This window comes from Heterocephalus glaber, unplaced genomic scaffold, assembly GCF_053883595.1.
Source record: "Heterocephalus glaber isolate CG9 unplaced genomic scaffold, H.glaber_assembly_v1.0 deba00001504, whole genome shotgun sequence".
Taxonomy (NCBI): domain Eukaryota; kingdom Metazoa; phylum Chordata; class Mammalia; order Rodentia; family Bathyergidae; genus Heterocephalus; species Heterocephalus glaber.
The window spans coordinates 17,926,796-17,947,975 of record NW_028258324.1 but is presented as its reverse complement, the minus strand read 5'-3'; the positions used below and the strand labels follow the sequence as shown (position 1 = coordinate 17,947,975).

General features: G+C 36.8%; 1 protein-coding gene and 1 pseudogene across 2 annotated transcripts in view; both read right to left on the bottom strand.

The window, feature by feature from the left end:
- Positions 1-1,118: 1,118 nt before the first annotated feature.
- Rasa2 (RAS p21 protein activator 2) overlaps positions 1,119-21,180 on the bottom strand; it is a 134,414-nt gene continuing 114,352 nt past the window's right edge. For both annotated transcript variants that reach the window (XM_004834356.3, XM_004834357.3), the window contains exons 20-24: positions 8,688-8,770; positions 7,841-8,049; positions 6,366-6,469; positions 5,835-6,024; positions 1,119-4,188 (exon numbers count right to left, since the gene is read on the bottom strand). In XM_004834356.3, coding sequence (XP_004834413.1) covers positions 4,158-4,188; positions 5,835-6,024; positions 6,366-6,469; positions 7,841-8,049; positions 8,688-8,770 — 617 coding nt within the window. In that variant the 3' untranslated portion in view covers positions 1,119-4,157. The remainder of the gene's footprint in view (positions 4,189-5,834; positions 6,025-6,365; positions 6,470-7,840; positions 8,050-8,687; positions 8,771-21,180) is intronic.
- On the bottom strand, positions 11,907-12,868 carry LOC106009979 (DCN1-like protein 5 pseudogene; annotated as a pseudogene).

Here is a 21,180-nt window from a genome sequence, read left to right as displayed (position 1 = left end):
TGCTAGCACTGCCAATTTATGTCGTTTTTTTTTTGGTACCGGAGATCGAACTCAGAACCTTGTGCTTACAAGGCAGGTGGTGGCACCGCTGAGCTAAATCCTCGGCCCTATGTTGTTTCTTTTCATGTAATGTAAATACTCTGCTCAGCCTCAGGTGTTGCTCATTTTGGAGTCATACAATTTGGAAAGGGAAACTTGAAGTATAGCTCCTCTCCCTTAAAATACTAGCTTGTTTACATCATAGTACTGTATGTCTGATATTTCTTACAAGTTTTATTCCACACTTGGGAAAGCATAAGGATTCTGGTGTTTCAATAAGATCCTTAGAGATTTAGAACCTTAATCTTCCTCATTAGCCTTATTAAATACCTCTGGAGTCAAAGGGCTGCTGTATTTTATGGAAGGGTTATTTAGGGATGCTAAACGGACTGCTGAGGCACTAATAGAAGACATCCTGGCTTCTCATGTTGGGGGGATAGGTTATGTAGTAAGCTAGTCTTTGGTTTTGTCATTTTGTATCTTCCAGATATTCATCAAAATGGCACAACACAAATTCTCACATCCAGAAGGCTGAAGCATGGAATGCCAACTACAGGGTGAGGAAACCTGTGGTGGTCAATGCAGGATCTGAGGAAACAGGCTTTGATGGTGACTATTTTGAGAAGAGAAAGTGGGCTTCTTCAAAAACTCAAACATAGGTTCAGCTCTAAATTAGACAGGAGTGAAATAAATTCCTCCACAACATATGTGCATGCTGCTTGGAATGACGGAAGTCTGCATGCTACCTGAATACTTAGGTCCTCAAAACAAGTATGGTCGATGAATGAAAAAAATGGAGCATAGTCCATCAAAACTCAATCTAGTTAGGTGCAAATCTAGTTAGGTGAGCCTTTCCAGTTTGCTTTATTCTTGTTATTGGAGATTTCACACCTCCATTCTTTCTTTTTTTTTTTTTCAGTACCAGGGATTGGGGATCGAACTCAGGACTTTGCACTGGTAAGGCAGGCACTGAGATCACTGAGCTAAATCCCCGGCCCTTCCATTATTTCTTTTTAATAGGCAAGGTACAATGATTTTAAGTAAGAAATTCTAAATCAGTAAGTCAATCTCACAAAAGACAGGCTTCTTGTAATTTATTTGAGTTATTTTCAAGCGACAGTTACAAAAGTTTAATTTTTATAATACTCTTGATAAGAAAATAAAATTTAAATAAAAATACATTCTCAACAATACAACATGGTTACACAAATTCACTGTATTGAGTTTGATAACTTACATTTTCAAACTGGACACTTGTAAAAACCAGTATTTACTAGCAACATATTAATATCCAAGTTAAAAATGGAAGCAGATAATATCAATCAAGATTGATGATTTAACTCTAGAATGAGTCTGGTATTTTTCAAATACCATAAGGACACCTAAAAGGCTATGCACAATTCTGTCTTTACAGGAGGTACCGTTAGAGCAAATTAAAGGTGCTTCTGCTTTTTAAAAAAATCTGTTTTTCAAAACCTGGCATGAAAGAGATTTTCTAGTAAGGAATGAAACCAGGCTTCAGAAGATGAAACAAAAGCCACATCATTTGTCAATTTTTTTTTTTTGGTAAAATATAAAAAAGCTTAGTTTTGACACGTAACCATTACCTTGATATTAAAAACATACTTTTTTGGCAAATAAAATAGTTTGACTAGATAAAGTTATATTCCTGGGAGTAAAAACCTTTGCTACTGCCCATTATCTTATCAAAAGAATATTAAAAAACAAAGCTAAACAAAAACAAAACAAGCAACAAATCATCATAATCTCAACTAATGGAAATGGCTAAACCAAGAATCAGGACTGGTATTTTTAGAGTTCTCCCATATCCTTTTCTGTCCTCCCTGGGGTTTCCAAGTTTTGGGGGGTGAAGTAAGCTGCCATGTACTTTTAAAAAAGTTTTTGGGAAAGAGAGAGAAAGCAGATCAGGTACAGTAAACCTCAAAGCACTCATGAGTAACAGCAGAGAAAGGAGGCCTCCAGAAGCAAGGTCTGTGGTTGCCTTATGGCCCTGACATAGTTTCTTATTGCAAAAGATTTTCAAAGGAAATTTAATTTCACATTTCTCTTTTTAGGCTGTGCTAAGCTGGTTAATTCCATTCAAATATGCTTGTGAAGAAAATAGCCAGATGACTGAATTTTTCCTTCAAACCCACTGTTATGTAGAAGAACAGATGTGGTTCCTTTGAACGTGCTGGGATCCTTAGAAATAATTATAATTAGGGATTTGATATTGGAAAGGTTAGAAGCCTATTCCCTTTGGCTTACCCAAGAAACTAAACTCCCCATGACAAAAATCCAGCAGAAGATCAAGAAGCCACCAAGCAGTAATGAGTGATACATAGCAATGCTCGTATGTCCTTCTACAGGCAGACATTTTAGAGAATCTTAAAAGGAATTTTAATCTGAATGAAATTCATGAGAGGTTATTAAATAGCTAAACTCTTTCACATAAATTAGTATAGTTCATGGAATCTATACATTCATAAAATTTAAAGGATTCTTCCAAATTTAGTATGAGCCAGAAGTAATAACCTATCATAATGCAAAATAGTATTGATTCTTAAATAAAACCAATTAATTTTTACAAGTCACATAGAGAAATACATTGCTCAGTTATGATCACTGATGGAACAACTCTGATTGTGTGCCAATGGTCTTTTAAAATAATGACCTAGTAACAATACAATTTTAAAATACCCACCAATTATATAATTGGCAAATATATTGTGAAAAATAGCTTATACTCAGGGAGATTAAAAAAAAAGCACTATTGGCTAGACTTACATTAATAAGTCACAGTTTTAAACAGGAACATATTTAAATACTCCAAAGTTCAAGGTACCACATTTAGAAAATGTTTTGAATTAAAAAAGACAAACTAAGAGTACCACAATTTTAATACTGATGAAGCAAAGTATATTCCTCCTCTTCAAGGCGGCAACTTGCTTCGACTGCTTATTTACAGTTATAGTTTTTAGGACAAAAGTAAATTATTAAGGAAAAATAAGACTCAAACCAAATTCCATTTGGCTAGCAGGCAATAAGCAAACAGCAAAGAAACATAAACATTTTCAGGAAAGCACTATTTCTAGATTTAAACACTGATCATTCAACTGATCATAAAGATAGATACCGTGGAGTATCTAAAGTATAATCTGGGTTGGCCAGATTAATAAAGTGCGCCGAGTGACTGTTCTTGAGTTAGATCTCAACCTAACGCTATGAGAAAGGCGTCTTTACGATGCCCTTATTATAACATGAAGTAGCAGGTGAGGTCAAGTGATTTCCCCACCACCTTCTTGCACTGTTTATCTTCTTGTTCAGAAGAGATATCCTTAGAAGTCATGTTAATCTGAATTCTCAAATAAAAAAAAAAATGAGTACCTGATATTTAAAACAATGAAAAAAATTTTAGTGGTTTCATTTTATTTCACCTGCCAACACTCATCCCAAATGTAAACATGATGTATACAATAGCACATATTCCCTGATTCCTCCTGAGTTCTGTTTACATCTTTCCAGAGGCAAAAGGATCTACCAACTTTCAAGGATGCTCTGGCAGTTTTCTAAAGTTTTTCTTGCTGTCTCTAATGTAACCTGTAATAACGAATGGACCACAGGAAAAAAAAATTTTTTCTTTTATAAAAGAGGGAGGGTTTAGGTGAACTAATGGAAAGCTCTGAATTGACATGGATTGGAATTTTCTAGTAAAATACACGTTGGCAGTATAGAGCAGGCACTAATGGTAGTGAAAAAAAGTCCACAGAACAGTGTTACAAGAAGAGATGATTTCTTGCTATGGAGAAGTACTCCCTTTGTTAAAAAGCTTCTTTAAGAAACTTCTTTAGGAAGATTCTATTAAGAAGTTGCAGAAACATGAATTTGGACACACAGAATATGAAGGAAATCTTGGATTTCAAATTCTCTAGTAATACATTAAAATCAAGATTTCCAAACAGTTAATTTCAATCATTAAATATTAAATATAATGTGAATGCAGGTGACACTAAAGCCAATGTTCATTCTTTAAATACTACGAACAAAATACACGATGAATTGAAAAACTCCAAGAAAAAACAGTATTTTCCAGTTCTTCTGAATCAATTGGTCAAACTCTAAGATGTTTTCCCAATGATTGGATTTTCCCTAGAAAACAGTAAAAGAAAATCATTGTTTATAACTTTAAAATTAAACAAGTGATACAGAGCTTATGAAACATTTCATAATTTTCTTTTGATGATCTCTCAATCTTATGTCTTTATTATACTTACTGCATATTAATTGCCATCTTTCTTTTTAAAATTGTAATTACTACATATTAACTGTCATGCTGAATCTTGTTTCATTAATTCAACAACTATTAACTGAACACTTCATTAAATTTAAGGGACTATTCTACAAGCCAAGGATACACTAGTGAGCAAAACAGATGAAACCTTTGCTGCCATGGAGCTTTACATTCTGGTAAAGAAAAAAATAAACAAAACATTTAGTACAAGAAGAGGTTGGTATTTTTTAATAAAAGCTGGGCAGGGAGATAAAGTGTGTATGGGTGTGGTGGGGGTACTATCTAAGAAGGATGGTCAAGTGTTGGCTAGGACTTCATATGGAAACTTCTCAGGGCTCCATGAAAGCTGGATTACTGATGCTGGAAAGAACCAATTTTACTAATATAAAAGAATTAGATGTTTACAATTAAACCTTCTTAATGCATTAAGCTTTTTATGCAGGAAGATTATAAATATTTAAACCTGTCAAACTGATTTTTAATGTTTACAAATAAAAAATATTAACACCTATAATTTTCAAAGAGTATTAAAATAGTGGGGCCAGGATTCAGAGTCCTCCTACTAATCAGTTGTATGACCTAGGTCAAGGCATTTAATATCCCTAAGTCTCAGTTTCTCTAGCTATAAAATGGGAATAGAACCATATACACTGTTATTTGCTGGTCCAAGAACCAAATCCTATTTACTTCGTTGTACATAAGACCTTGATTCTGGTTTAGTACTGGGCAGCCCTGTGTTTCAGGGAAGGCTTGGGTTACTCTAGACAGGCTCTTTTCTTTTGGTAAGAAGGAACAGACTTGTGTGCCTCTGGATGCCACCAGAGAAAAATGTGAAGCTCTGAAATACTGTAGCTAATCTGTGACCAATGAGGAAGGAAGCTTGAGGAAGACAGAAACCATCTTGAGGATGGATGAGCAGCAGATTGTCTTAGATAAAAGTGATGAGCAGCTGAATTAATCAATCAGTCACAAATATTAGGACTTAATTTGTGAGACTAAAAAATTTCTTGCTACTTCAATCAGGATTTTGCTACTTGTTGCCAAATGCAATCTAAACAATGTAATATAAAATAATGCAGGCACAGTGCTCAGGTGGAGTAAGCTCCTCATAACTGTTAGCTGTTGCTGTTATTATCTATTGTACTCTCCTTTATAAGATGGATTCACACAATCAACTATAAAATAAAATACTTATAAAATGCTTCTAGCACTCTCATGGCTGATCTTAAGTACTTTAAATATTCATGTAATAAAACTCAACATAACAATTGAAGTGGTGATAAAAGTGCAATACAAACACTATGAATTGATAGCTGAGCTGAAAATGACCAGAAGTGCTCATTGAGTGTGAGTTGCAGAGAAATTACACAAGATAAAGACTCTGGGCTTGGTCTCCACAGAGGTGGGCAAGCAGGAGGCCTGCAGGCAGATGTGAAGGGTAGGGTAGGAAAGGCAATTTCAAACTGTTTAGAAGTATGTTTACAGTAATTAAAAAAATACTTACTTGCTCCCATATTTTGCACTACTTGATCTTTTCTTCCTATACTTTTCATGAGGTTCATCCAGCTTCTCTATGATGCTTTTTATTTGTTGAATGGTCTTAAAGGTTGTTACAGAATCCTCAATTACAAAGTTAGAATAATCATCTGGCTCTTTCTGTGGTCCTTGATAGACAGCTATAGTTCCACAAGCCTCTACAAGGAATAGTGAAATCTCTGATCAGAAAACTAAATTCCATAAATGTAACTTGTAGTTTAAATAAAAAATGTCAAGTGTCTCAAGTTGGGGGGATTTCCCTTGGCAGTACACAGATGACTAAAATATACAAATTTTATTAGCTGAGATATCACATTTCTAAAAACAGTAATTTCATTTCATAAATATCTATTAAAAACGTCCTTTTTGGAATATTATGAACTTCATGTGAGTAACATTTTGGTAAGTCTATGAGTCTTTTCAACTTTTTATTTATAATGCCAAAGCCACACTTCAGGAATTGGTAATAAAATTAGTTGTGAATTAGTTGTGTATTTACCTTCCATCTTCTGTAGTTTAAGCAAACTGAGGGTAAAAAGGGAATAAATTCTTTCTGTTTCTCTGTCTTCATCAATATCTATTTGGATGTCTGCAGGGACACCTCTGTAAAAATAAAATTAAAGACACTAGAATCAAGAGATGGAGGAAGGGGGAAAGGGAGAGGAAGTAAAAAAGAATTAAGGTGTCTTATGTATATATACAACTGCTCACGAAGAATGTAATCAAAGGAATGTAATAAGAATAAAAATTTAAAAAACAAATAAAAACATTGGACAAAAGTAATGTAAACATGTCAAAAACTTCTGATGATCTGAGACTTAAGATTTGAATAAGTAAGAAGAATTAAGATGTGTTACGTACATGTAGCAACTCCCCACAATGAATGTAATCATCATATATTGCAAACATGTTCTACTAAAATAAAAATGTGAATAAGAATTTTGCTTAGAAATTTAGTTTCTTTGATAGTTAAATAAAATGGAGTTTGGTCATTATGTGACTAATCATAATTTATGGAAGTGGATTACTATTTTTAGTGGTGCTAGGATTAAACCCAGGACCTCATGCATGCTAAAGCAAATGCTCTATCATTGAGCTACATTCACACCTCTAGGGAGGGGGATTTTAAAGCAAAATAATTTTCATAACCCATGCTTCACCACAAAATAAATACACTATTACTTAAGCCTATAGGGCTACAATGCCTATTCCATACAATTAGATACCGAATGTTAAGTGCCCTTCTCCCTTGATATCTTGCCCAGGCTTAACTTTTTTTTTTTAATGGTGGTGTGGGGGATTGAACCCAGGACCTTTGACACACTAGGCAAGTACTCCACCACTGAGCTACACTCCCAGCCCTGCAGAGTTGTACTTATATTCAAACATTGGCTTAAAAAAGAAAATAAATATAAGCCAGGAGGGTAGTGCATGCCTGTAATCCCAGCACTCGGGAGGCTGAGGTAGGAGAGTCACTGAGAGTTCGAGGCCAGCCTGGGCTACATAGTGAGTTCAAGGCCAGGATGAACTACACAGCGAGACCTTGTCTCAAAAAAAAAGTATGCAACTACTGTTAGTTTTATTTTCTTTTTATTGTTTTGGGTACTGGGGATTGAACTCAGGACCTTGTGTCTACCACACAGGCACTGTGTCACTGAGCTATATCCCTGGCCCAACTATTGTTAGTTTTAGAAAATTTTACTACTCCAAAAAGAAATCCTGTATCCATTAACACTCTATATTTCTCTATTACTTCAAATCCAAGCCACCACTAATCTACTTTGTCTCTATGAATTTACCTACTTTGGACATTTTGTAATATAAAAATTTCCAAATAATATGTGGCCTTTAATCTTTCACTTAGCATAATGTTTTCAAGGTTCATCCATATTGTAGCATGTAACCAAATAATAGTCTACTGTATGGCTATATCACATTATAAAACATTGCTTTTTTAATCAGTAAGAAACTTACGCAGTACATGGCTTGCAGCCCGGAGTGCTTTCACTAGTCTCCTGACAGCAGAGCCAGATTCCATTTAGATATGCAGAAGGATGAAAAGAACTAAGTCTGTTTTGATTGCATCGGCTCACCCTGCAGAGTACGTCTATCCATTCATTAGCTTCCACACAATTATTTGCCTGGACGTACAGTGGTTTCTCAGTATGTATTACTTGGAACATCTTCACAGGCAATTAAGATAAAAGGTTAGAGAAAGTCTTAAAAACCAAAACAATACACTAATCAGACAAAGTATGTAGCAGAGATCTAATTTGTTTGGTTAGATAACCTCTGCTAAGATATCCTATCATTACTTTCTTAGCAAGTTAGTTCCAAAGACAACTGAAGTTACATGATATTAAGCAGTTACAACAGAATATAATTTTTAGAAGTCATACATGTTCAGAAGGAAGGGCCTATCATACTAATAATAATAAAAGGGAGGGAATTTCAGATGATTAAAGGGAAAGCAATGAGGAAATCCTCAGGAGTAAGGACACGGTCTTGGTTGACTTGAGTGTATTATAGGTAGCAGAAGACAAAGTTGCACAGGGAGGTTGGGACTATGTTACTTAGACTTCAAAGTCATAGAGAGAGGTATGATAGCAGAGAAAGTATTTTTAACTTGAACTCAGAAAAATATTCTTAATAAACTGGACAGACTTTGAGGTATCAACATTAATGGACAGTTTTAAAACAATTTGAGCTAGCAATTTATAAGCTATTAGTAATTATGGTAAATACTAAAACTACTTAAAAATGTTTAAGTTTTACATATATACAGTTTAAAGTGCTTTAAATATGTATTTATATGACTTACATTTTTCTTGTTGAAAGAACTCTCTTCTAATTTTTCCACAGCAAGAATGTTTTTTACTGGAATTGTATAAATTGCATCTTTGCCTAAATAATAAAAGACAAAATTAAAACAATTTCATTAGAATTACAAAGGTAAGAGATTAATTCTGCATGGTTTAAGCTTTTTCCTCTTGATGGCAAGAGTATATATAACCTATAGTAATCTTCTAGGTGTAGGAATGTATATAAGTATTTTTTGTATTGTAACAAAAGATGAATTTTGATTGTTTTTTATAGTGACTTCATTTTCAATATAAATTAAAACAATTTTTAAAGAAAAAAGTGGAAATAAAATTTATCTTTGTATAGAAAAGAAAAATGCTGCTAATTTTATAACTAATTATATGAAAACCGAAACTACTAAAATACTTATCAATAAAGACTCACTCAAATAGAGGCTGAAACATGGAATTTTCTTTCAAGGGAGAACATGACCACCTAAGTAGATTTTTCTATTTTTCCAATCTACTAATTAAGGAATTAATCTTCAAAACAATGTTTTTAAACTAAAAACTGTTTATGACTATCACATATAGGCTGGTTAGATAACTAAACAAACTTATAATAAGAGAGGCAGGGCACAAACGCAAAAGCTGTATCTGGTAAGAGTAAATCCTTAACCTAATTTAAGGGTTTGGGAATTAGCAAGGGAAATTTGAGTTTCTTAAAGCAGTTCTATAATAAGGCATGAGATTAAGCTGTATCTCATACAGTTATGGAAACTAGAGGCACAGATATACTTGTGATTTCTCGTCACTTTGCAATGCTATTCTTAGAAGATCAAAGCTTTGCTTTTATTTTCTCCTCAAGCTTGTTTCAATGACATACAAATTGAAGTGCTGGAGGTTATGAACTTTACATTTTATATTATTCAACAGATTGATGTATAGCTTTTTTGGCAAAGAAAATAATTTGGCTAGTAAAGTGTTGTTTTGTTTTGAATAGGAAAGTTAATACAGAATATATGCTAAACCGGTTTCCTGGTAAAAAAAATCTAAAATTTAAATAATTCATACAGCTTATATATATATTTAAAAGATGTACATTGAATTCCTACTATATACCAGGCACTGCTCAACCACTTATGATAAACCAGTAAATAGAACATATAAGATACCTAGTGGAGTCTTCATTTAGGTCTGGAAAGATGACAGAAGACAAATAAATGCTAACTAAAGGTGAATGCTACAATGAAAATAAACTGAGGTGATGTGATAGAAGTAACTGGGAAGCTACTTTAAATTTAATTTAAAGGTGGCAATGGAAAATTTTTCTGAAAAAATGAATTTATATTTAATAAATACTTAAAAATACATATAAATCATAAGTGCATAGGAAACTAAGAAAAGACTATATACAAGCTCCTGGAAGCAACTGAAGGAAGCCACAGTCGTAGCCACATGTGGGACAAGATGTCTGCAAAAATAGGAGTGCTTAGGGGAGAGTTTCAAGCCAAGGTCAGTGGACACAGACAGCTGGAGTTAGAGGGACTCAGACATACATCAGGATGATTAATAGGTAAGTGGAATCTGGAACAGTGGGGCCACACATACACAGGCTAGGGCATCAAGGATGCACAATGGGCTGCAGAGTAGTGCAATGTCACAGAGAGCTTCTGACCCTCAGGAGACAAGCACCAGTACTCCTGCCCCTCAGCAGCTTATCCTGCACAATTCTTATGACCACTGGCGGTAAGCTACTAAACACTCAACTAGGTGACTGTTTGATAAAGGACAAAAACGAGCAAATTGCCAAGATAATCATCAAAGAGATAAGAAAATGGAAGCAAGTTAGCAGTTATGTATTATCTTCAAAATTCTGAGGGAAAATGATTTTATACCCGGTTTAACCATCATTTGAAAGTAAGGGTAAAATAGAGACATTTTAATACATGTAAGGACCCAGAAATTTATCAGCCATAAAACCTGTCTTATAAATTTTCTTGAGGAAGTACTCCTGCAAAATACTGAATCCAGGAAAAAGACAAGATGTGTTATATAAGAAATACTGCTGGACAAAGAAACAGGAAAGCTGATAGACAGAGGGTAGTAATGCCAATCACCATGCCTTCCACAGCTGAGCTACCCACAACTTAAACTTATCAGGGAGTCCACAATTAGCCCTCCCCCTCCCCACATCTGTTTCTTGTGGCTATCTCCCACTCCTTTACTGCAGTAACATATCCTCAGGAGCCCTCAAATGTGGTTGTTCTGTGACTTCTTATCCCTAGAATGCTCGGTCTCAAACAATAAGGCCCATCAAAATGGCTCCTGTTTATACCACGCTAAGATATGCCAGGTATTACAGTAGATTTCTTCTCTAAAGCTAGCCTGCCATGAGAGAGGAATCACTTTCAGCATAAATCCTTCCCCACACTGGATTTACAGCATACAATAACCATGGGTTTTTTTCTTCAGCCAGTATTGCCAATCTACTGTGAATCACTGGAGCTGCCAGCACTATCAGGGGTTACCTTGTGCTTGTGGAATCAGGTTCCCTTCACTCACTAGGAGCTTGGGTTAACATAGCACACTGCTTTACTCTTTTCTCTACATTGCCTATTTCTCCATGAGTTTTAGCTTTCCTTACAGCTCTTACTGATTCAGTCTTTCAGATTTTCTACCTTTGTCTATCAGCTTTCCACATAAGTTTCAATATATTAATAGTGAGAGGCTTCAATAATCTATTCTTACCAGTAGGTTATCTAGATAAAAAAATCAACAAAGAAGTACCAGAGTTAAAGTATACCACAGATTAAACAGGCTTAATAGATGTCTAAAGAATATTACATCCAGCAACTACATAATACACATTCATTTCAGTAGCTCATTGTTTTCTAAAACAGATCATATTTTAGGCCATAAAACAAGTTTTAACAAACACAAGACTGAAATAATTTCTTGTATCTTATCAGATTATAATGGAATTAAACTACAAATAGCAAGAGAAATTACAGAAAGGTGGAGATTAAACTTTTTTTTTTCACTTTAAGGCCTTTGTCACAAATCTGAATCTTTATTGTTCTGAAATGTTAAAAATGTAACTTGAAACAAAAATGTCAATATTCAGTCTCAGAAGAGCTGTGGTTCAATGCCCATCACATTTAACAAGAAAACTTCCTTAAAAAAAAGAAAAAAAAGTACTATAAGTCTTTCATATGAATGAAAACACACCCTTTGGATTTTTTTCCCTTTAACTCATTAGCTTATATACATATGGGAATCAAAAAGTTTGCATTTTCTTCACAACAGTTCTTGCTATGATGTTTAAGACATATATTTTGCACTCAATAAATTCATCGTGAAGAACGGGCCAAGCACCATCTTCATCGTAGATTTGCATGGACTGTTCTGCTGAATTATACATTGTACCACTGATCTTTGTTCATAACACGGTACTTTGATTGCTCCAGGTACCGGTAAAATACTGAAAACAGTGGCTATGTCCTCCCAAACAGAAGATCTAACATAGATTTAGCAGTATCAATATCAAGGCTTCTTTGATCTTTAACCCTTGAGAAATCAAAGGCGTATCTGTACATATTCTTAAACTACAAAATATCATTCACATGTAAGTGCAAAGAGTCAAATTTGTTCTGTTAAATTTTCTGTACAGACACACTGTAACAAAGTCATTCCCTTGAACCATTCTTCTTTGGTAAAAAATCCCATGCTTTCAGCCTCCAATTTCCATGCTAAAACTAACATTATAATATTTTCAGGTTCAACGCCAACGTCTTCACAAAATTTTTCCATTCCTTCTGGCCCTACAACTTCATCCGGACATGCACACTCATAAAACCAAGCTAGGCACTTTTTGCTTGAAAAATGTTCCTCTCCACTTATTAGTCTAGCAGGGGGTTGGGATCTGCAATAGCTGGAGATTTTACACTTTTTTAGGCCACTGTCTCCCGCTACTGCCGCTGCCACTCAGGAGGAGCCTTTCCCTTCTTCTTCACTGGCATCTTCTGCCCTCCCCAGCAGGGTGGGCAGGGGAGCCAGGAAAGGCGGCAGCTCTCTGCTGGAGGCCCCTCAGCGCTGGCACCCGGTTCCCAGAGACAGACACAAGTGGAGGAGCAGTGCCACCAGACCTCATCCGCATGGCCCACTTGCTGCCCACTCCAAGGTCGTGTCTTTCTTTGGCTGGGTCAGAGGTAGTTCCTCGCTTCAGGACACTACGTATGGCTCAATCTCACTGGAAGATAACATGGACAGCAAGGAACCTCCACTACTTGTGGAGAGAAGGACCCTGTTTGACCCAGATGAGAATTAACAATTCACTTTTGAATTGCCCGTGAGTCACTGAAAAAAATCAGGGAGGAGATAAAAAATTTCCTAGAATCAAATGAAAATGGAAACAACATACCAGAATCTCTGGGATACAGCAAAAGCAGTATTAAGAGTTTACAGCTCTGAGTGCCTATGTTAAAAAAAATGGATCTCAAATAACTTAATGATGTATCTCAAGGTGATAGAAAACCAAGAACAAAGCAAAACCAAAACCAGCAGAAGGGAAGAAATAATAAACATCAAAGCTGAAATTAATGAAACAATAAAATAACAACACACAGGATCAATGAAACAGAGTTGGTTCTTGGAGAAGGTAAGTAAGATTGATAAAACTCTTAGCCAAACTAAAAGAAAGAAGATCCTAATCAATACAATTAGAGATGAAAAAGGGAATGTTAAAACAAACACTACTGATATCTAGATAATCATTAGGGACTATTCTAAAAACCTATATTCATATAAACTGGAGAATACAGAAGAAATGGATAAATTTCTAGACACATGATCTACCAAAACTGAACTAAGAGATACAAAAACCCAAACAAATCAGTAACAAGTAATGAGATTGAATCACTAATAAAAAATCTTCTAACAAAAAGCCCAGGACTAGAAGGGTTAACTGCTAAATTTAACCAGACCTTGAAAGAAGAACACCAATGTTCCTCAAACTATTCCAGGAAATAGAAAGGAAGTCAAGCTTCCAAACATTCTATGAAGCTAATACCACTCTACTACCAAGATCAGATGAGGATGCAACAAAAAGAGAAAACTACAGACCAGTAATTTTGAGGAAGATAGATACGAATATTCTTAACAAAATACGTGCAAACCAAATTCAATGCCATGTTAAAAAGACCATACATCATACATACACTCAATGGTTTTATTCCAAGGATGCAAAGATGGTTCAACATATGCAAATCAATAAATGTAATATACCACATAAATAGAACCAAAAATAAAAATCACATGATCATCTCAATTGATAGAGAAAAGGCTTTTGACAAAGTACATCTCTTTTGTGATAAACCCTTGAAGAAACTAAGAATTGAAGGATCATACTTGAATATAGTAAAAACTGTATTTGACAAACCCAGAGCCAATTATCATGCTGTTTTTCTTTTTTTTTGTGATGCTGGGGACTGAATTGCAGGGCCTTGCACATACAACATAGGTGCTGTATCACTGAGCTACATTCCCAGCCCTGCCTGTATCATTCTGAATGAGGAAAATCTGAAAGCATTTCCTCTCAAATCATGAATGAGATTCAAATCATGATTCCTTCCTTTTTTTTTTTTTTTTAATAGCATTGTCCCCTCTAATTCCCAGATATGAAGCAGTCCGAATATTTTCATTTAGTTTCAGGGTTAAAAGAGGTTATAAAGAACTGAAGTTTTCTGTTGACCAAAAGACACAGGTTTCTCATTAAACTTTGTTTTAATGGGTCTCAAAATTCTGTGACAGATTTTTGGTCAAGCTATTTCCATTAGAAAGTGATTTTGGAGGGCAGAGGAGGTGAGCCAATCCCAGCTCCCAAGAGGAGGCTCCCTAGCTGCCATTCCACTGCTCCCAGGGCAGAGGAATTTAGCCAACAATCCCAGTGCCCTGGAGGAGGCTCCCTAGCCGACATTCCACTGCTCCCAGGACAGAGGAGGTGAGCTGCGAGGGTGCCAGCAGCAGCCCCGCACTCCGTGGAAATGAGAAGACACATAAACTAGCCTCAAAAACAGATTTCCAGATCACCTACAGCAACCCCAAAGGAAATGAGATGGAAAAATCTGATACTCAACCACCTAGACTCTCTGAACTGGCAACAAAAGAGGATCTGGAAAAAATGAAATGAGAAATCATTTCTCACATAACAACAGAGATTGTGCCCATACTGCAAGACATGATTAATAAATTTAGAGTAGATAAAAAAATAGACGAGCTGAGGAACATGACGGAATCCCAACATAGGAAACAAATGGAATCCATAAAACAGATACTAACATTTCCAGGAGATTAAAACTCCATTGAAAGTCTGCATAGCAAAATGAACCAATGTGAGGACAGGATTTCAGATTTAGAAGATAACATTGCAATTAGTGACCAGGAAAAGAAAAATTGCTTTAAAATTGTAAGGGAACATGAAAAATCAATCGAGCAGCTGCTAGACAATGCAAAGAAGAATAACATAAGACTGATTGGAGTCAATGAAGAAACAGGAGAGAGTGGAGATGACAAAAAATCCTGTTCACAGAAGTGATGGCAGAAAACTTCCCAAGGAGGGGAAAAGAACTGGATATACAGATAAGTGAGGCATATAGGACTCCAGTTAGCCTTAATCAAAAAAAACTACACATAGGCATATAATAGTTAGGATTCCAGAAATCCAACAGAAGAACAAAATTCTACAAGCAGTGAGAGAAAAGAAACAAATCACATACAAAGGAAAGCCCATCAGATTCACAGCAGACTTCTCAATGCAAACCCTCAAGGCAAGAAGAGCTTGGAGTGATGATTTCAAGCCCTAAAGGAAAACAGCTTCCAACCCAGACTGATGTACCCTGCAAAACTATCTTTCAAAATTGATGGAGAAATAAGATACTTTCATGATAAAGAGCACCTTAGGAACTTCATGAATACCAAACCAGCACTCCAAAAATTTTAGACAATATCCGAGGAAAAAAAAATGAGGATCACAACCCCAGGAAGCCCAGCAGAATGAATCCATTGGGCCTGACAAATTAAATGCAAAGGGGGAAAATCCAACAAAAAGAAAAAGTTATGACAAGGGTTTTAAAACTTTTAACTTCATCTCCCTAATGAGTGCATAATTCAATCTTGTTATTGTATGGATTAGATTTTTCTGATTCTATTGTTGCACACCTGTCCTTGTGCTATACTGGCTATTTATCATCTTCTTGTGTCTACTTTTTAATTGGGCTGCCTATTAATGAGCTGTAAGAGTTCTTTGTATATTCTGGTCATAGGTTATATGCCTTGTAAATATGGTCTGTTTAAGGACTATTCATTTTAACGATGTCATTTAAAGTTCTAAATTTTGATGTAATCTCATTTATCAATTTTTTTCTTTTATACATCATGTCTTTTGTATCCTAGGAAGTTCTTGCCTACCCTAAATAAATAAACATTTTCCGTTATAATTTCTTCTTAAAGTTTTATAGTTTTAGGCTTTCATATTTAGGTTCATAGATCTTTCAAATTATTTTTATGTATGGAAATAAAGGGTTGAGGTTAATTTTTTATATACAGATACCAGGTTTTCTAGTGCCATTTTGGTGAAAACACTATCTTTTCCTCTGCTCTTGAATTGAGTTTATGTTCTATAAAATGTTAATGTTAAATAATCTTTCAAAACTCAGTGGACCATATATGTGTGGTTCTATTTCTAGATTCTCCAATTTATTCCAATGATCTATATGTCTTTTGTTACACCAACATTGCCTTGATTACTGTAGCTTTAGAGGAAGTCTTAAAATTAGGTACTAAACATCAACACTTCTTCTTTTTCTTTTTGCTTTTCTAGGTCCTTTGTACTCCCACATAACAATTAAATTTCAATATCCAATTCTTCATTTATAGCAAGTATACACAGACCTGAATTTTTATATATACCTTGTGTTTTCTAATCCTGCTAAATTCAAATACAAGATCTAGGGGCTCCTAGAGATTTCTTAGCATTTTCTCTGTAGATGATCATTTCATCTTCATATAGAGATTTTGCTTCTACCTTGCCAATCCTCTCCTAATTGTGTCATTTTATTGCCAGACTATTTTGGTTTAGGCCTGTGTTTCAAAGTTTAATGGACAGATGAAGAGTAGGCACATCTGCCCTTGTTCCCCACCTTAGCCAGAAAGCATTGTATCTTTTCCATTCATATAAGCCATTTTTGCTGGAAGTATGGAGTACATGGCTTATCTGTTGAGAAGGTTCTGTTCTACTTCTAGTCTCCTGATAGCTTTTACCATGAACAGCCGTGGAATTTAGTCCAATCCTTTTTCTCCAACTAGTGACAGGATCATATGGCTTTTTCCTTTCCTCTGTTAAAAGGATGACTTTTGGGGGTGGCTCTTCCAATGCTGAACCAACACTGCCATCCCTATAATAAAACCACTTTCTACATACTGCCAGATCTGACTTCTCATAGTTTGTTTTGTTACATAAATTTCTATCTATGTTTGTACATTTTTCTTCTATTATCTTTATCCAGTTTTAGGATTAGCACAATGTTGAGTTCCTAAAATGAAGGGAGAAGTGTTCCTTTTTTCTGCTTTAAATGTTTGATATTATTTATCAGTTAAAATGTATATGAGCCTGCTGTTGTCATATAGGTAAGTTTTCAAGCTAGGAATATACTTTCTTTAATAGGTGCTATTCAAATTTTATATTTCCTCCAGAGTTAGTTTCATTAATTTGTCTTCCAAGGTACTTCACAGAAGTTGTCGAATTCATTTCAAAACAGATTTTTGTAATATGCTTTCTATAGCTTTTTAAATTCTGTAAAATCTGTGGTAATGTCTCCTAGATCTAGATATTGTAATTTTAAAAACGAATAATTGATATTGTGGAACAGGAAGAAAATGTCTAAAGGAGCAGGGGAAGTGGGAGGGATAGGGGAAAAGAAGGGAAAAGAAAAAATATGAGAAAAGGCAAAAAATGGAAACAAAGTCTTTGGAAATAGGGAAGGGTGGAGGGGGTGAAGGGAGGGCAGGGGAAGGGGAAAAAAATAAGAACCAAGATACTCATGTAATGGTACAAGATACCAATGATGAATTATTACTGTATTTTATACTTAAAATGTACCAATAGACTTTCTGGAAAATAAAATAAAAAGTGATTTTGGGCCGGGGATTTAGCTTAGTGGTTCCAGTGCCTGCCTTGCAAGCCCAAGGTCCCCAGTTCAATTCCCAGTACCAAAAAAAAAAAAAAAAACCAGTGATTTTTAAAAACTAGTAACTTGAGCCAGGGATTTAGCTCCATGGTTTTGCCGCCTGCTGCGCAAGCACAAGGACCCGAGTTTGATTCCTGGTACCAAAAACAAAAAAATAAAACAAAACAAAAAACTAGTAACTTAAAACTGTCACACACAAAAAGAAAACAAATCGTCCACAAAACACATTCTCCTTTCCTCCTGAAGGTTTTACGATTCATTGTTATCATTAACCAGTCTTTTACTATTAAACTTATATGGCCCATTGGGAGAAACAGTTCTGAGACCGGTCTTCTACCACTGATAAAAGCTGGGGTGGCAGGTGTTAGGGGTGGTATTCATTTAGCCTTCTGAGCTTTGTGGGCACACTTGGTGACCTTGACAGCTCCGGCACCCTTCTTATCCACTGCTTTGATGACACTCACAGCAACTGTCTGTCTCATACTGCGAACAGCGAAACGACCCAGAGGTGGATAGTCAGAGAAGCTCTCAACACACATGGGCTTGCCTGGAACCATGTCAATGATGGCAGCATCACCAGATTTCAAGAATTTGGGGCCATCTTCCAGCTTCTTACCAGGCCAGCGATGAATCTTTTCTTTCAGCTCAGCAAACTTGCAAGCGATGTGAGCTGTATGACAATCCAGTACAGGAGCATAGACAGCACTGATCTGGCCTGGACAGTTCAGGATACTCACCTGAGCAGTGAAACCAGCTGCTTCCATTGGTGGGTCATTTTTGCTGTCAACAGCAACACTGCCACGATGAACATCTTTGACAGATACATTCTTGATGTTGAAGCCCACATTATCACCAGGAAGAGCTTCACTCAAAGCCTCATGGTGCATTTCAACAGACTTTACTTCAGTTGTGACACTGGCTGGTGCAAATGTAACCATCATGCCAGGTTTGAGAACACCGGTCTCCACTCTGCCCACAGGGACGGTACTGATACCACCAATTTTATAGATATCCTGGAGGGGCAGCCGCAAAGACTTGTCATTCGGGTGAGTAGGTGGCAGGATGCAATCCAAAGCTTCAGGCAGTGTGGTTCCACTGGCATTGCCATCTTTACAAGTGACCTTCCATCCCTTGAACCAAGGCATGTTAGCACTTGGCTCCAGCATGTTGTCACCATTCCAACCAGAAATTGGCACAAAAGCTACTGTCAGGGTTCTAGCCAATTTTCTCAATGTAGGTGCTGGCTTCCTCAACAATTTCCTCGTATCTCTTCTGGCCGTAGGGTGGTTCAGTGGAATCCATTCTGTTAACACCAACAATGAGTTATTTCACACCCAGGGTGTAAGCCAGAAAGGCATGCTCACAGGTCTGCCCGTTCTTGGAGATATCAGCTTTGAATTCACCAGCACGAGCAGCAACAACAAGGACAGCACAATCAGCCTGAGATGTGCCTGTAATCTTGTTTTTGATAAAGTCCCTGTGTCCTGGAGCATCAATGATAGTCACATAATACTTGCTGGTCTCAAATTTCCACAGGGAGATGTCAATGGTGATAACACGCTCACGCTTTCCTTTCAGTTTATCCAAGACCCAGGAGTACTTGAAAGAACCCTCCCCATCTCAGCAGCCTCCTTCTCAAATTTTTCAATGGTACTTTTGTCAATGTCACCACATTTGTAGATCAGATGGCCGGTAGTGGTGGACTTGCCCGAATCTACATGTCCGATGATGACGATATTGATATGAGTCTTTTCCTTTCCCATGTTGGCTTTGATTTAGTGGTGGTTTTCACTACACCTGTGCTCTCATGGCAAACCCGTTGCAAAAAAGCAGCAATTTTCAAATTACAGTTGCAAATGATATGATCCTAAAGACTCCACCAAAATACTTGTAGAGTTGATAAATTCAGGAAAGTGGCAGAATATAAAATCAACACAAAAACTCAATAGCTTTTAAAATACAATAATGGACTAGCTAAGAAAGAAATCAGGAAAACAACTACATTCACAAAAGCTTCAAAAACACATCTAGGGATCAACCTAACCAAGGAGGTAAAAGACTTCTATAATGAAAATTAAGAAGACTGAAGAGACACCCTACCGAGGTCCCCATTCACGCGGAACACACACCGAATCAGACCGCTGCAGACAGGCAGGTCTGCCCATGCCCTACTGAGGTCCTGAGTTGCACAGAACACGTCCAATCAGCCCGCTGCAGACAGGCAGGTCTGTACATGCCCTAACGAGGTCCTGAGTCTGCAGCCACCTGGTTACACACTACAAAGAAGCAGAGGACACCAGAGCACCAGACCAAGGTATTGAGTCCCACTGTTCCTGGCCCAGAGGTAGGAGATTGTGAGCTGTCGTCCCACTGCTCCTGGTCCAGACGAAGGGGCTTCCTGGTCAGCATCCCTCCCGCTGCTCCCAGCCCAGAGGAAAGGTCTTTTGGGTCACCTTCTGTCCCGCTGCTCCTGGCCCAGAGGAAGGGCCTTCCAGGCCACCATCCCTCCCACCACTCCCGGCCCAGAGGGAGGGGCTTCTGAGCCATGGTCCCACTGCTCCTGGACGAGAGGAAGGGGTTTCCAGGCTGCCAAAAGTCCTGCGGCTCCCGGCCCAAAGAGCTTTTGGGTCACCATCCCTACCACTTCTCCCGGCCCCTGTCCCACCTCACCCAGCTCAGAGGAGGTAATCTGTGCAGGTGCTAACAGACCCCCGCCCCAGTCAAAATGAGAAAACATGTAAATAAGTCTCAAAACCAGACTTCCAGATCACCTACAGCAACCCCAAAGGGAAATGAGATGGAACACTCTGATACTCAACCACCTGAACCCACTGAACTGGCAACAAAAGGGGATCTGGAAAAAATGAAATCAGAAATAATTACTCAGATAACAGCAAAGATTTTGCTCATGGTGCAAGACATGATTAATAAATCTAGAGAGGACACAGATAAAAAAATAGAGGATCTGAGGAACTTGATGGAATCCCAACATAGGAAACAAATGGAATCCATAAAACAGATGCTAAAAGATTTCCAAGAGATTAAAAACTCCATCGAAAGTCTGCACAGCAGAATGAACCAATGTGAGGATAGAATTTCACATATAGAAGATAAGATTGCAATTAGTGAGGACGAAAAGAAAAATTGCTTTAAAATTGTAAGGGAACATGAGAAGTCAATCCAGCAGCTGCTAGACAATACAAAGAAGAATAACATAAGACTTATTGGAGTCAATGAAAAAACAGGAGAGAGTGCAGATGACATAAAA